The 16,581-nt window shown below is 50.3% G+C and overlaps 1 protein-coding gene across 4 annotated transcripts in view; it reads left to right on the plus strand.

The window, feature by feature from the left end:
• The first annotated feature begins 2,729 nt into the window (after positions 1-2,729).
• Positions 2,730-16,581, plus strand: part of B3GLCT (beta 3-glucosyltransferase) — a 108,718-nt gene continuing 94,866 nt past the window's right edge. Inside the window, exon 1 of one of the 4 annotated variants that reach the window (XM_073795021.1) lies at positions 2,730-2,939. In XM_073795021.1, coding sequence (XP_073651122.1) covers positions 2,867-2,939 — 73 coding nt within the window. In that variant the 5' untranslated portion in view covers positions 2,730-2,866. The remainder of the gene's footprint in view (positions 2,940-16,581) is intronic. The other 3 variants (XM_073795020.1, XM_073795019.1, XM_019936777.3) reach the window with 3 other exon arrangements.

Below are 16,581 nucleotides of genomic sequence, written 5' to 3' on the forward strand. Positions count from 1 at the left end.
GACCTTGCCCTAAAGTCACTTCTGCTTTTCTGACCAAATCCCAAGGCGCTGATAGATTCTGTTTTTGCCTCCGTATGTTCCAAAGTGTTTCCACCTGTGCTATAGCATAACGTTGCAGCAGGAACATTACTTCTGAACGTTTCTATCTCCCTCACTGGACTGTGAGTTCTTGTGCCCAGGGCCACGCTTTATGCTTCTTTGTATCTGCCCCAGAGCCTAGCAATGGGTGTGCCAGCTAGAAGGCGTTCAGCGCCAGTTGAATGAATGAATGTAGTCCAGTCTTTTGGGCCTATAGTTATTATGAGATCAGAAACCATCTGTTTGGAACTTATTAGATTATTTGGCTATCTATGGTTTTCTGCATATATCTTTATGTTCTCCTTTAGTATTTAGAAAATTCTTTTAAAAATTACCGGTCTGTTTTCTTTTTTTTGGCTGCGCTGCAAGGCATGTGGGATCTCAGTTCCCTGACCAGGCATCGAACCCGTGCCCCCCCAAAATTACCAGTCTGTTTTAATCATGATGCAATAGGGCCCCCCAAAAGAGGTGACACCCAGTTCTACCCCTGCACAGGGGAAGGGCATACTTTTGAGGGCCAGTGTGGGGATGGCATCTGGAATTCAGCTGAGTGAAACCCAGGCAGGCAGAGCTGTGACCTGCCCTTTTTTCCTATCACAGTCTTACAGGGCATGAGATTAACTGTTCTCTATTGAAAGGTGTCCCCTTACAGTTGGTGTTTCAGGTGCCGAGGCAGGCCATGCATCACCAGGAATGTTAGTGTCCCCGCGCGCACGTCTTGTTCCAGGAAACTCCCAACCCGTGATCGGGAGGGAGTGCTCCCGGCAAGTCCATTTATCATGTGATTAGAGTAAGTGAAAGGTAATCCTTTTTAAAATGTGAGTTATGGAGCTTTGTGATGTACCATTTATCTGTGCCTGCCGTGGGAAGGAAGAACACTGGGGCAAGCTTATGACTTAGACGGTGCTCTCGGCTGTATTTAGGGCTGTTTCCCACACCTTTACTCCACATGATGAATCTGGATGAAAATTTTGATTAAGCACCTAGAGTTGCTTGTTACCAAACATGGAGTAGGTGTGTGAACACATACCCAGTAAGTAAGCTGCTTAATTTCTAGGCTTCTGTGTCTGTTTAAACACCTTGTTTTAGTGTTTAATATCTAATATACGTGAGGAATATCTTCTTGGAAGAAAGCTAAACAGCTTTGGAAATTGGAAAACTTCTAGAACTCTAAACTAGGCAGGTGGGTTTTAAAGCAGGATAGAAGGGATCAATGTAGTCAACCATAAATTTGCAAACCTTCACTAAAAAAGGCAAGGAAGCAGTCTTACATTTCTTTTCCCTCCCAGATCAATGGTGTTGACATGGGGCCACAAACCTTGGCTCACCAGAACAAATGGCACTGTTTGCATTCACATAAAATGGAAAACACACAAACTATTCAGTTCCCAGTTTTAAGATGGCAACATAAACCAGAGAGAGAAAACCCTTTGTCTCCAGACTTCCTTTTAAAATACTCGTAGCAGCTGTTGTAAGGACAGATGACCATACTGGCCTCGTGCGTTCAAGGTTAAACCTCCCAGTGAGCATTCAAGTTTATTAGTCTCAAGACAGCAAACATTCATTCAGCACCTGCTTCTCTATGTTCCCCACGTTGTACTGGTATCCCTAGGGCCTGGGACTGGTCTTCATGCAATGTTTAGCAACTGGGTGAACGTTGCATGTCCATGTGGAAGATGCTGGTGTTCATGGGGTGCCTGGTACACTCCCGGGCACAGAGTGGGCATCCAAAAAATATGACGAAGTATGAATGAGAACATTGATGTGACCTTCAGGAGGTCACGGTCTAAACTCAGGTGAACATTAGCACTTGGTCCCGCCTCCTTCCTGGGAGAAAGAAGTGTGTCAAGGCTTGGGGGAGGCAGAGCGGGTGCAGGACCCTCAGAGGGGGCTGCAGTTCTTCCTCTGTAATTGCTTCCTTTTAGGCCACCATCTTCCCGGCTGGGGAGGGACAGTCACCTGGGGACAAGAGGGACTTTCCAAAGGAGGTTTCTGTGGTCCCTCCACTCTTCTGCATTTTAATGTAATTTATTTTTTATCAGACTTTTGAATAAAAGTCCTTCCCTCTTCCATTATGGTGAACACTTAAAATTACATTTATACAGAATTACGTTTACACAAATTTCTATTAAAAGCCAAATTCCAGGCCTAAGCTATTGGCCAAATTCCATTAACAAAAGAATATGAAGTAAATTAGTTGAGCTGATTAAAAGCACCTTCATCAAAGTAGAACATTGGTGCCAACGATGTTGAGTTGAATTATTGATTTTTTTAAATATAGCAGATGGTACATTAGCAGGGAAGAAAAGTGATTCTCCTTCCCCTCCTCTGCCGCCCATTCCCTCCCCCCGCCCCCCCCCCCCCACAACCGCTTCACTCTGGGGATAAGAAGGGGCACTAGAGACTTACTGGCGACCACGGAAAGGGAGGTGATGGAGTAAGGTGGGAGCGCACGAAGGCAAAGGATGGGGCCTAGGTGAGGGAGAGGAAGGAAAAGGAGGGGTGGAGACCGCAGGGAGCAAAGGTCAGATGCCTGGAAGGAGGGCGCTGTTCCCGCAGAGGAGCGGCCACCTCGACCCGCACCCCGGCCGCGAGCCAGGCGGGCGCTCCCGATACTGGCCGCCAGAGGGCGCGTCCGGAGCCGGCGCGGAGCTGGGGGAGGGAAGAGGGGAGCCGGCGGAGGAGGGTCAGCCGCGGCGGCAGGGGCGGCGGCGGCAGCGGCGCAGCTCCGTTCTCCGCGCGTCTCGCGTCCCCGCGTCCGGACAGGGCGCGCAGCCCCGCCGCCGGGATGCGGCCGCCTGCCCGCCGCGGCCGCCGTCTGGCGCTCCCGGCACTGCTCTCGCTGCTCACCTGCTCCCTGGGTAAGTAGCGGGCGGCCCGGGCGCGCACGGGAGAGGCGCGGGCTCCCCGGGAGCAGCCGCCCGCGCCCCGCGTCCGCGCCGAGGGAGACGCCGGGCGGCCCAGCCCTGCCCCGCGGGCGCCCGCGCCCCGCCGCGCCCACGGCAGCGCCCTCTCGCGGCGCCCCGGCCGGACTTGGCTCCCCCGGACCTTGGGACCCAAGGGCGCTCCTTCCCGGCCCCTTTCGGCTCGCGGGGTCCCGCCGCCGCCGCGGCCCGACTCGCGTCTTCCCGCTTCCTTCCGCTGCGAGCCGGCGGCCGGCCGGCCGGCCCGCGAGGGCGCGGCGCCCACCCCCACAGGAAGCGCGGAGTGAACGCAACTGCGAGAAACTTTGGATGGAGGGAAGCGGCGGCCGCGGTCCGCCCCCTTGCCTTCCGCCCGCGCCCCCCCGGCCCCCCCGGCCCCCAGCGCGCCCGGCGCTGGCGGCAGAGGCTAGAGGCGGGCGAGCTCCGTGGCCCAGGTCCCCGCGCGCTCCGTTGAGCGCCCCGCCCGCCCAGCCCGCGAGGGCGACCGGCGGTGCCCCCGGGGCTTCCTGAGCGGTCTCGCGGACCTGCCCTGGTCCCCTCGGCTGGGATGCCCACCGGGCACCAGCCCCTTCTACGGATTCCTTGACCAGGAAGGGAGGACCGGGTGTCCGGCTGGGCCTCCGTGTATCGGTCGTGCCTCTGGGGAGGCCGTGGGGAAGCCTTCCAGAATCTTGCGTCTTCATGGGGGAAAATTAGAGAACACTTCTGCAAACGGTGCTGTCTGCTGCTGCTGTAATGCCCCTTCCGTTTTTTCTTCCATGCTCCTCACAAGAGCGTGCTCCCCCCCTTTATCATAAAATAATGTGATGAAAGTTTTTAAAAAAAATCATTGCAATTGACTTTCACGATGAGATGTGTTCAAGTTTGGAGGAAAAATTATTCCTTTTCAGTGTTCTCAGGGTTGTTGTCTCTTTTATCCCAGACTTTTGTGTTTCCAGCCTGTTAAGAGGCAGTAATTTTCAGATTTTTAGATATGGCAGACTGGTGCAATTTAGAAAAAGACATAGCGTCATTGTACACTGCTGTTTTGGTAGCCCACCGGACAGCCGTTTTGATTTGGACTTAAATTCTCCGAATAAGGACTTTAACCTGTGTACCCCTGGCATGTATGTAGGAGCTCAGTAAGTGTGGGAAAATCGAGTGAGATTAATTGGTAATTGTTCAGATGCGTGATTAAGTAACAATGTAATTAAAAATGTTTGGGCACCTTGGGCAGAGAAGGCTATAACTGACGGTGGGGAGCAACTGAACTTGGCGGGGATCTGCTTTAGTGGAAGAAAGGGTTGCATTGCTTGGGAGGGGGGCGGGCAGCCCTGGGAGAAGGGGAGGTTGGAGGGGTGGGACGGGGGCTAGGGGACTCCTGGCTGCATCAGTTGGCCTGCTGCCTAGACGTTTTGCAACTCACCAAATGGGGTGGGTGGTAACTGAAATTGGTATTCTATTTATAGCCCTGCACTTTGTAAGATGTACTGGGGATATAATATACGTATATAATATATTCCCTATACAGGCTGAAGTGCACACTTGTGTTGCTATGTGTATGTATTTTTCACTGCACGTAAGGGAATATCTGCACTGTCCACACTTGGTGTAAGGGAGTATCTGCACTTTCCACACTTGGTAACACATTAAAGGACGTAAAGAATGAACTAAAATGTCCACATATTTTTACAGATGTCTGTTAGCCTTGTGAAGTTGTCTTAGGATAAGCACAATAAGTAAAACATAAAACCTATTAAGAGTTCCCCGGGAGACATTTGGCTTTGTGAACTAGCTTTCATGGGTTGGTACAGAGAGGAAACTGTATTCTAGGTCTGAAGTAAATCTTGAGTTCCTTTTATTGAGCTCTGCTTTGATGTAGTGGAGGGGCACCAAGAAATAAAAAGCTGTGGTACTCAGTCTTTTTATATCTTGAAATCAGGGTTCTTGGACTCTTGCTGAAATAGAGAACATGATAGGAGTTCCAAGGCATGTGAACAATACGGACAGAGTAAAGACACCTTAAATATTCCCTTATAAGGGCTGGGTGGGGGCTGACTGTATATAGTTTAGTTTTCCCACAAATTGTAGTATATTCATTTGAGCTTTGAGAGAAAAGTCAATATAGAACGTGTATCTTAAACCCATACAGTTATACAGACAAAATCCACTGCAACTTCAGTTCTGAAGTCCAAAGCTAGTACTAGCCTCAGAAGATTTATTCATGCCTCTAGGTCAGCCACTGTGGCTTCTCGTTGCCTTGAGTCTCAGTTTTCTCATATAAAACAGGAGGCATAGACTAGATAAAATACTAGAACTTTGCCATCTCTTACAGTTTTAACTGATTCTATTGTAGCAGAATCTGCTATCTGCCACTCCAAAACCCTTAGTTCCTTCTTTTCCTGGATGAAAAACCTCTTAGATAATCAGCACTGTTACGGACTGAGTTGTGTCCTTCAAATGCCTATGTTGAAGCCTTGATCCCCAATATGACTGTATTTGGAGAGGTGCCTTTAAGGAGGTAATTAAGGTTAAAAGAGGCCATAAGGGTGGGGCCCTAATGCAATAGGACTGGTGTCCTTATAAGAAGAGGAAGAGATGCCAGACAGGCTCAGAGAAAAAAGGTTGTATGAGGACACAGTGAGAAGACATCCATCTAAAAGCCAAGGAGAGAGGTCTCAGCAGAAACCAACCCAGCTGGCACCTTGATCTTGGACTTCTAGCCTCTAGAACTGTGAGGAATAAATTTCTGTTGTTTAAGCCCCCCAGTCTATGGCTTCTATTATGGCAGCCCTAGCAAACTAATAATACAGGGGTAAGGGGAAGGGTGTAGGAGTGGTAGTGGTGGTGGTGGGGGCAGTGTGTCTAGTGGACAACATTTTTCATTGGCCCTTGCAAACAGCGGTAGCCAGTGAGCTATCTGTAGAGCTCTTTGGGTGCGTCTCTTGGTAAAGCTTATTAAAGGTGGCTGACCCAGCTGAGATGCAGGTCCTCTGCCATTGTTTCCTTCCCATGGCCTATTATGTGAATCTAATGGCTGGAGCTACAGTGGCCATCTTGTGACCACGAGGTGACCTTGAAGACAGAAGCCAGTAGTAAGGATGGTAGAGCAGAAAGGATGGTACCCCCTGGGTGCAAGGTGGATGTGGGGCACTGTGCTAGCCCAGCATTGCCTATTTCCACACTTGTATTGCATTAAAGAAAAAAATCTGCCTTGTTGAAGCCTCAGTTGTTGTTGGTGGGGGGGGGGGTTATTACATGCAGCCAAACCTAATTCTAATTGATGCATCTGTGAAGAAGCTTATTTGAACCGGTGGTCAAATAATAGATGTTAACGTTTGTCTTTCGTATCCTTGTTTCTACTCTGAGTCAGGATTATCTCTCTTAGCACCTGCCAAAATTAGGGATGATTTTTCATTCTGAGCCAGGTCTCGCTCTGGTTCTTTTCATTGCAGTAAGCCAGACATTTTAGGGCCCCAAGAGTCGCACCTGGCTCCAGGTTGGTCTGTGTTTTTAGTTGGACTTTTAAGCCCTCCGTTTACTTCCTCAGCAGTACTCAGGTATTACTGGCACAGATTTTAACCGTCTGGATGGATCCCCTGTTGTCCAGGTAGTCCAGGCCCCCCAAGCTGGCATGGCCGGCTTGCTCATGGACTTGACCCAAGGGAGTTGGCCGGTGGCCAATAGTCAGGCTCTGGGGGGGCGGGTGGTGGAAGGGGAGGGAGGAAGAGTAGCTGTTTCACGTGGGGGTGGGGGAGGGGAGGAGATGTCCTGACCCTCTTGTTAACTTCTTCTGAGGGAAACACTGTGCGCCCAGTACTTGAGCAGGTCGTAATTACTGATCTCATTTGGACCATTAAGGGCCAGGTGTTTTGCTTTTCATTAGAAACATTATAAAGCAAGCCTCATTTGCAACTGTTACCCGTTTTGCTTCCTTGTAGCATTACAGGTAGTCCATCCTGGTGTTGAGCAGATTCTTGCTGAAGAACAATATACAGGAGTGCTAATTCCATCTTTCCAAATATAAAGGAAAAATGATGGTGGGTATCAGGGGCTTATCAGACCTCTTATTGGTCGAGAGTCTCTCTTAATGTCACATTTCAACCGTCTGATCACTAAGCTCCTCCCAAAGAAAACAGATTCAGTGTAGGTGCTGATTTGAACTACTGGAACGTGTTAATAACTTAAATAGTATTAAAAGGAAGAGCTGTACTCACAGTTTCTTCATCTATTCCGAAAGTGTCGAGTACTGTCTACTATGTGTCAAGCCCTGGGGTTGACAGGGCAGGAAGGAGACCCATCTAGTCTGTCCCTACCCTCGTGGAGCTCGCAGTCTTGAAGGGGACCTTGAACACGAACTGCACCAGGAGTAGAATTGCAGCCTGCCCGGTGCTGCGGTGACGGTGTCCAGGGCTCTGTGCTAAGTGTTGCGGGGACGGTTGTGGCTTTTTACCTGGAGTCTGGAGCAGTGGTTCCCAACAGGGGGCCATCTTGCCCCCCAGGGAGCGCTTGTAGATGGCTTGTAGGGGCTGGTTTGGCAGGAGTGCTGGTGAGTGGCCTGCAGTGCACGGGACAGCTGGTGAGTGGCCTGCAGTGCACGGGACAGCTCCCACCGCAAAAGAGTCGATTATCCGGTCAAATCATCAATAGTGCAGGGCTGAGAAACCTTGGAGTTGCCTGTTTTCTTTTTTTTTTTTTTTTTTTGCCACATCGTGCGGCTTGTGGGAACTGAGATCCCGGACCAGGGATGGAACCCAGAGGGCCCAACCTTGAAAGCCCGGACTTGTAACCACTAGGCCACCAGGGAACTCTGGAGTTTCTCAGGGAAGGGCATCAGAGCTCAGACCCAAAGGGGAAGCAGAGATCAGGTACCTGGAGGGAGGAAGGGAGGAGGGGAGCACGCCCGCAGGGGCAGAGCTGTGCTGGAGGAAGCTGGTGGAGAAAGACAGGACTGGAGAGGGGAGGGGCTGAACGGTCAGTCGGGCCGCTTATGCAGGGCTGTGAAGGCGAGGGGAGGAGTTCTGGGCTTTGCCCTTAGAGTGGTAGTGGGTACTGCAGGGTTGTCTTAGGAGAGTGACAGTGATTTGACTTCCATTTTAAGAAGCTCACGCTCGTTAGAACAAGGATGGGAGGGGCCCGTGTGGACATGAGGGACCAGTGAGGAGGCCACGTGAGAGCTGATTAAGAGTCTGGGGCACGGTGGTTGACTGGTCCAGTGGGCTGAGAGGAGGGTCAGGGATGTCATAGGTTCTTGCTCTGAGCTGTAGGTGGAGAGTGCCTCTGTTTACTGATACAGGCACTGATGGAGAGGGACCAGATTTAATCAAAAGAAGAAATTTTTTATTGTAGTTAAATATACACAACATAAAATGAATCATTTGAACCATTTTTAAATGTACAGTTCTGTGGCATTAAGTACCCAGATGGTTTTCTAAAATTTACTTTTAGTTTTAAGGGGAGCTGAGGATGATGAGTTCCATTTGGTCAATTTGAGTTTGGGGGTGCATGTGAGATGCTTAGGTACCACGTCTGGTGGGCGGTTAGTTCTGCGGGTCCGGAACTCAGAGGAGAGGTCAGCTCAAGAGAGATTTGGGGGAAATTTGAGTTTTTTGTTTGTTATTTTTCTTTCTTTTTTTTTTTTTTTTGGCGGTACGCCAGCTTCTTACTGTTGTGGCCTCTCCCGTTGCGGAGCACAGGCTCCAGACGCGCAGGCTCAGCAGCCATGGCTCACGGGCCCAGCCGCTCCGCGGCATGTGGGATCTTCCCGGACCGGGGCACGAACCTTTGTCCCCTGCATCGGCAGGCGGACTCTCAAACACTGCACCACCAGGGAAGCCCTGTTAGTTTTCTTTCTTAAAGAAGAGAGCGTTGATTGACAACATAAATTTATTTAAACGTTTACTCAAAATGTATGTGTACTGAAGATTTGGAAGAAGTTGGGGAAGCAAACAGTCTATCTGTAAAGCTGATATGATGTAAAGCTGTAGGTTTAGACAAAACAAATGAGTTAAAGTATCATCAAATAAGATTTGAATGCATCTCAAGTATACCAATGCTGGTCTCTCCAAGGGATACGACTTGCTTCCACTCATAAAGGAATATTTTATGATCTGAAGAGGTGATGTGTTTTGGTTTACATCATTGCTTCCCATAAGAAGCTCAAGGCCCTTTGCACATCACGCTGAATTTATCTTCTCCGGATCCTCGAGGGTGGATATGCAGGAGTTTGCTTTTCATTTACGGAATGAAGGAAGTAAAGGAAGATAAATGGCTAAAGCCTGTCGGGAGAAAAGCCTTGTTCCGTCCCCTTGAGTGCCAGTCTCCTTGTCCATCCCAGTGCCTGTCAGACTCCAGCACATACGGGAACACCTCAGGGTCTTAAAGAGTCCCCTTTGTTAAGGTCTCCTTTGTTAAAATGCAGATTTCTGGGTCCCAGCCTGAGAATTTTCGGATTCAAGAGAGCCAAAATGAGGCCCCATGGTCTGCAGCTTTAATAAGAGGCCAGGTGAGTTGTGTGTGCTGGCAGGTGCAGAACCCTTCTCAGGCCCCCCTGGCCCAGGTGTAAACTGGGACTGTTACTGGGCGATTTTCCTGCAAGTCTGTAGAAGGTAAAGGTGATTGCTGGTTGCTTTGTCTTTAAGCTGAAGTCAGGAGCTGTTATGGAGAAAGCCAAGCGTGGAACTGAGGCCTGATATTCGGCAGTCAGGTGTTCTGTCTCTTTGGAAAGGGAACTAGAAACCCCAGAACTCGAACTCAGAAGTCTTCCTCTGGTTCCGGCCTCGTTTGGCAGATTTATAGATGCTGCTGGAGGGACTGTAGTGCATGGAGCACGAGTCTCAAAAACAGGAGCAGTACGTTGTTGGAGCAGAGATTTTTGGGTAATAGGTGAGTTCCCAGAGGCGCTAGAACATCTCAGGCTGCGGATGCCGCGGATTCAGTGGCACCAGCAGGGGTGCTTTTTAGGACCGGCTTTTTACGTTATAAAATTAAGATACCAAAAGTCAGGCATAAATGATCCTGACAGTTAACTGCTGAGCGTCCTCTAGCAGTGTACAGGAACTGGACGGAGTGCCGACTCCCTTGGGTTTGTGTATTTGCTCTCCCGGAGCCCTTGTGTGTGTTCTGGAATGGGCCGTGTGATGCCCCTCACCCATGACTCCGCCTGTGGAACGTGCTTTACGAATCTCTCCCCAAACTCTGAGTTAGAATTTTCTTGTTTTCAGATCCTGAGCGGCATATGGGTTTTCGTATCATCTGTTTAAATGAGATACGAATCAAAGAAGCCAAAGATCTTTTCCTTCCTAAAATATATGGTTATTTCCTTTTTCTTTTTCTCCCTCCCATTTACTGTCCTTCCTGTGCATATGCTTACCCTCTGGCACATAGAATATATTGGTCCTGGCAAACGTCGTTTCCAAGTGAGGAAAAATCTGTATTCCAAGCTCCACTTTCCCACTGACTTCTATGAGGAAACGGGGGACGTGTTTCAGACGGAGCGAGCCCAAGCGCGGGCAGCCGTGGGCTGAGTGTCGGGGCTGTGTGCTCCCTGCCACGCCTCTCGTTACTTCTCCCAACTGGCTGCATCCTTTGTAAGTGAACCCATGGAACACCGCAGAGGGGTTCCCGACACGGAATGCCATCCACCTCTCCACCTGCTGTGGTGGCAGAATTGTGCTGGCGTTGTCCCCAGAGCGGCACATCTCTTTCCCTGAGAGTTTGCTGTTGGTACCTGGCACCTGAGCAGACGGCTCAGCTCCAGCTCTTCCCGTAGGCCTGTACAGGGAGGGAGGCAGAAGCTCCCAGAGGCCTCGTTGCTGAGCTGCTCAGCGGCAGGTTGGATGGCGCGTGGTGTGGCAGTTAAGACTCCATGTGTGAACAGGGTGCTGCGCTCGTCCTCGGGGTCACGCGGGACCCCCGCAATGCGGCGTCTTCCCTCGTTCTGTGGAGCTCTCACGAGAGGGCTCCTTCAAAGGACACCTTGAAAACGCCTTACACGCCTGCCTCCTCCTCTCTGCCTGGCCGTGCCTTTTTGTCTCCTTTGCAGTTCTGCCCCTGAGATATCGGGGCTCCCCCGCCCCCGTCCTCCCCGTCCAGCCTTGCGCCCTCAGTTCCCTGGCTCGTGGACACACTGAGCGCGGAGGCTCCCCACGCCTCTGCGCCGCGCGGCCCCCTGGGGACCAGGCTGCCATGCGGTGTGGCCACTTGAGTGCCCGGCAGCACCTCGGGAGATTGGGAACCAGACTGAGTTTTCCCACAATCCGCTCACCGCTCGTTATACTCCAGCGTGTGACGGGCACCCCAGTCTGCCCGCCCCTCGGATCTGAAACCCGGAATTACCTACACTCGTCTCTCTGCCCGCTCCTTCCCTGCCCTCATCCACCTGTAGGGTCCGTCTCAAGGTCTGGAAATTCTGCCTCTTCAGTATCTCCAGCTCCACTCTCGGTCCCCACGTCGCCCTGCGCAGGCGCTGCCTCGTCTTAATTCAGTCCCTGACCTCTCATTGCCTGGCTCCGTTACCCTCCCAGCTGGCATGCGTGTGTGTCTTTCTTTGTCCCTCCACAGCCCACCCCGCACGCTGCCTCTGGGAACTTGTCTAGGGCACACACTTCCACATGGCATTCCCCTCCTTAAAAGCCTCTCAAAGCTTCTAATGGCACTCAGAACAAAACCAGACTCCCTAGCGCTAACCCCTTTCCCGTTGGCCCTGTCATCCCCAGCCTCACCTCTGGCCCCAGTCACACCCTCCCCCCCAGCTGTCCACTCCCGGGTCGCTCCCCTCTCCCCTGCTGTCCACGCCCCGGTCCTCCCCTCCCCCCGGCTGTCCACGCCCGGGTCGCTCCCCTCTCCCCTGATGTCCACGCCCGGGTCGCTCCCCTCTCCCCTGATGTCCACGCCCGGGTCGCTCCCCTCCCCCCGGCTGTCCACGCAAGCCCCGCGTTGAGCTTGCTGCCCTGCTTGGTCCTTTGCCCTCCCTCTTCAGGGGCTCCCTTGGCAGTGCCATTAGAACAACTGCCATCAGAGGGTGCCCATCTGCACTTGGTCGTTGGTGGAGAGACTCGTCTGTCATGTGAGACCATCAGCTCCTTGGGGAGCTGCTCATTCATCTTCTCCCGGCTGCTGGCATGACACGTGGCCGTGACACATGCAGCCACTCTTTGATTTTCTGTTGAACAAACAATAGCATAGATGAATAATGATGGTGACAGTAGCTGCTAACACCCAGAGCCTCAGCGTGTGCCAGGCCCCGTTCTGGGCCCGCTGCATGGGCTTCACCACCGGATCCTCAGCTGCCGGCAGCTGGTTCTGCCCTCTGTCCTCGGCCCTGCGTAGGGATGGGCCCTCCATCCTGTGGTTGGGTGCCCCCTCCTCCCCCCGACATGTCCACAACCCTGGAGACAGTGGATTTGTCAGAGGAGGATGAGGAAAGCAGGCCCTGCCCCAGTTCCTGGACCAAGCGCGTTTGTTTCTGTTCCCTCTGCTGCCAGAGATTATCTACAAAGCAGGTAGTTGGAGCAAAGTAAATTGGCTGCAGACCTTGCATCCTGGAGCTTCAGGCCCCTTCAGAGGAGCTGTGATTAAACCTGGAAGCCCCAGGGAGCTTGAGTCGCCGGGGGCAAGGCTGTGCCGCTGAAACCTGTTCAGTGAAGTAGGTCGCAGCGAAGAACGGACTGGGGGGAGCCCGGGGGGGGGGGGGGCCTCCAGCCGTGGGCTCCCAGGGGTGTGGTGAGCTCCGATCTGTCCGGCCTGGCTCAGATCCCTCCCTCCCGGCTTGTGTGGAGGACCCACGACCACCCGGCCCCACCGCAGTTGATCGTTTGTTTCCTCTTACAGCAGGGCCACCGCCAGCACCTCCTGAGCCTTTAGTCTATACTGAGCCGTCGCTGGACACTTTCCGCCTCGTCTCACTTCATCCCGGCAGCTCTCCTCCGAGGGGGTCATTTAACGTCTTACTGCTTTCGTATTTTGGTGTTTAATTTGGTTTCTCTGATAAATGTTACCGGGAGAGCTTGGGAGGATAAGTCCGGCACAGGAAGGAAACGGGAGTTAGGAGGCGCAGTCGCCTTCCTGCCTGGGCTGGTCCTGCTCCCTCCCTTCTTCCCTCCCAGGAACAGAAGACCCCGTAGGTTAGTGTTGCTTAAGTCATTGCAATGAATTCCTCTCCCGTTTTCTCGCACTCGAGGGCTGGGCTGGCCTATGAATCCTAGGCCCAGGTGAGCTGTACAGTTTGATTTATCTCTCGGGATAGGTGTGCTAAGGCACATTAGCTGGCTTGAATCATTTAAAGTTCTCCTGAGAAAGGTCTTATTTCTGTTGCCTGCCCTGATTTGCACTTTAGATACAGTTCCCTGCAGCGACTCACAGGAATTCATGTTGAAAATAGAAAAGGGAAAATGACTTTTAAACAGCAGTTTGGCATAGAAGAGCTTGATTTACCTTCGAGTATTCCTCCAACTGCGCATCAAGGCCAAGCTTTCAGGAGTAATTTTTTTCCCCACTGAACCTGGAAATTATGAAGCCAGACAGCAAACACGGAGCCTCAGGGCCCCCCCTCCCCGGCCCCCGCCACGCTCTGTGAGATACCTACTCTGTGCTCTTGTTAGCCTTGTTGAAGGTGACAGGTCTTTCTTACCTCACTTGCTAATTTTTCTTACTTTCCTCCTCTGTCAGCACCATTTCTCCTTCATTTCCACGAACTGCAAAAGCTGGCATTCTGTTGGTAGGAATTCTGTAAATGATTCATTATTTTCAATTTGGATTTGTTAATGGTGTAGCATATTCTGTGCCTTCAAAATGCATTTGGTTCCTTGATGATTTCTTTTGTTTTATTTAGATTATGGAAATGCAAAGATAAAACCAGCTAGTATTTTTTTTTAATATTCATCTAATGGGGATTATCTTGCCATATTATGATTTGCTCTTCTGCCTGAAAGTAACGGTATTTCTTATGTTACTGCTTTAAATATTGTATAATTTATTTCCATCGTGGGAAAAAGGAGTTCTTAATTTCACAGCAGAGTGATAGGGAGAAATATGTTTTGTTTCCCTTTTTTTAGAAAGATATTTTACCATTAGGCCGGTATATTTTTGGAGAGAACTAAAATCTAGTTTACCCTTCCCTCAGTGCAGCCTTGTCTGAATAAAAGTATGGTGTCTTTATTCCATAGAGACAGGGAGGATTTGTGGAATTCACTTGATATCAGGGGAACATCTTTCCTCCCTGTAATTTCTACTTTAAACAGTAACACTATCAACTAATATTAGTTGCTTATTTATGAAAGGTTATGTGTTAGTAATATTTAGAACCAACACCAACTAAAGACAGTTTTTCTTCAGTACGGAGTCTGTGTTTTGAAGGGCAGGGGCTTTTGTGTTGACATACTCTTCTTTTTCACATAGCTACCGGGCTTGGCAAAAAAGTGAGGTGAGACTAACCCTGGTTATTAGCTGAGGGGTCACTGAACTTGTTAAATTGGGAAGGTTATTTTTCTTGATAAAAGAGGAAATTCTAACCCAGAGAGCTTTGACTGTCCATGTTTGGAATAAGGCATCGATGGGTTTGGGGAAGATGGATTTTTGAGTATCAGGTCCTACATTAGATTGACCTTAGTTTTTATATCCCGCAAGTTGCTACAGTGTTCTGTTTTCTGGAATTCTGTGATGCTGAGTGGTGTTGATGTGTTGCAACCTTCCTGTATGATGTTTATTAATAATTCTATTTTGGGGGCTTCCCTGGTGGCGCAGCGGTTGAGAGTCCGCCTGCCGATGCAGGGGACACGGGTTCGTGCCCTGGTCCGGAAAGACCCCACATGCCGTGGAGCGGCTGGGCCCGTGAGCCATGGCCGCTGAGCCTGCGCGTCCGGAGCCTGTGCTCCACAACGGAAGGGGCCACAACAGTGAGAGGCCCGCATACCGCAAAAAAAAAAAAAAAAAAAAATTCTATTTTTGAGACCTTCTTGAGGGTTTTAAATGTGCATGCTAGTTTAGAGATAAACAAAAACAGAATATTAAATACCCAGAAGCAGAATTTAAATGGTGTTTGAGGTTAAATCTCTCCTCTCTTCTTAGAACTTAATGAATGATTTGGGCTCTGCATTTGCCTTGGCGTGTGTGTGTGCGTGTGTGCATAAAAAGTGAGAAAGCAGATCATACCCTAGTGAACATAAATTAAATGGGGGCACTAAGCTCTTTTGTTCTGCTGGGTTGGCCATGTTCGCTGTAAGGAGGAGACAGCCCTGAAGTGACGGATTGGGAAGACTTGCATTCATTCGTTCAGTCACTCATGTGGGTAAATATTTATTGACCTTCTTCTGTGTGCTGGCTGTGTTCTAGATTTGGGGGCAAACAGTACATAAAACCACATTCCTAAGGAAGAAAACCCCACATTCCTGCCTTCATGGGGCTTACATTAAACTAATACATAAGACAAGCAGTAAACAAATAAGTATATGTTATGTCAGTGGTGGTAAGGGCTCTGGAGGAGAATAAAGCAGAGGCAAGGGAGGGGGCAGTGGTGGGCTTTTCTCTCGGGAGCCACATCCAACACCTGCTGGCATCTCAGCTCCCACAGAGAGGTTCATTTGTATTTCACCCTGCCTTCTGAAATGTCATCCTGGAGGTGGGAATGATTAAACCACGTTAGTCGTTTGCCTCTTAGCGTGAATATGTGTTAGATTATCTCCTTTGAGCAAATGTTAGTTGAGAGAGAATTTGAGGTAGTGGATGTCTGGGGATAGGGTGGGAGGGATCAGAGGTATCGGGATGGGTGGCGTTGTCTCCTGCTTCTGAGTAGGACCTCCTGCTACTCAGGGACTACCCCCAACCCCCATGGGGCTTGCACTGCATTACTGCTCCTTGGAATTGCCTGGCCAGCCCTTCAGTACCTTCCTGCTCCATGGCATTGCTCGTTTTTTTCCTGGGAATGCTAATTGGAGAAAGCAAACTCTACGAAATGCTTTCCTCTTAGCTTTTCAGGAGAAGTGCACTGTAAAATTAAGGCGTTATTCTTTGTCTGGTTAACCTTCCTGACCGTTTGGTTTATCATTTTGCTTTCTATTTTCCACATGTTACTGTCAGGTTACTATTATTATGATTTTTAATGTGGAGCCTGGATGTGTCTCTAGGGATATCTTTGTCTATTTACATGCTCCGACTCGAAACATTAAATCATTCTAAATGGGGAATGATTCTAATTCCTCTCGCTCCCCTGGCCCCATGGCTTCAGCAGGGTTCTGGTAACGCTCCCCTGCGTGCCTGGAGCAGTATATGCAGCGCGCTGCTGACCCGAAACCGCTGAGACGGAAAGCTTGCCCCAGATTTAGCTCTGCGGCCCGCCAGGCTCCGGCGGGGATGTGAGAGTAGGAATTTGTACTTCTTCCTGCTCGATTCTCAGCAATTCCCCTTTGCTTCAGAAGGCACCAGAATCCAGGTTTCTAAGAAGTTGTATTCCACATGCATCTATCTTGTGGTTTATAGCTACAGACACGAATGGTATACTCAGATCCTATCTCCTTTGATGTAGTATTTCCTTAGCTGGTAGCCTAAGCATGTTGCCTTCACACCGATGGATAATCTTAAGTCTGGAGAAAGGCAGCCTGCGGTA

The sequence above is a fragment of the Tursiops truncatus genome, chromosome 18 (assembly GCF_011762595.2).
Source record: "Tursiops truncatus isolate mTurTru1 chromosome 18, mTurTru1.mat.Y, whole genome shotgun sequence".
NCBI classification, from domain to species: domain Eukaryota; kingdom Metazoa; phylum Chordata; class Mammalia; order Artiodactyla; family Delphinidae; genus Tursiops; species Tursiops truncatus.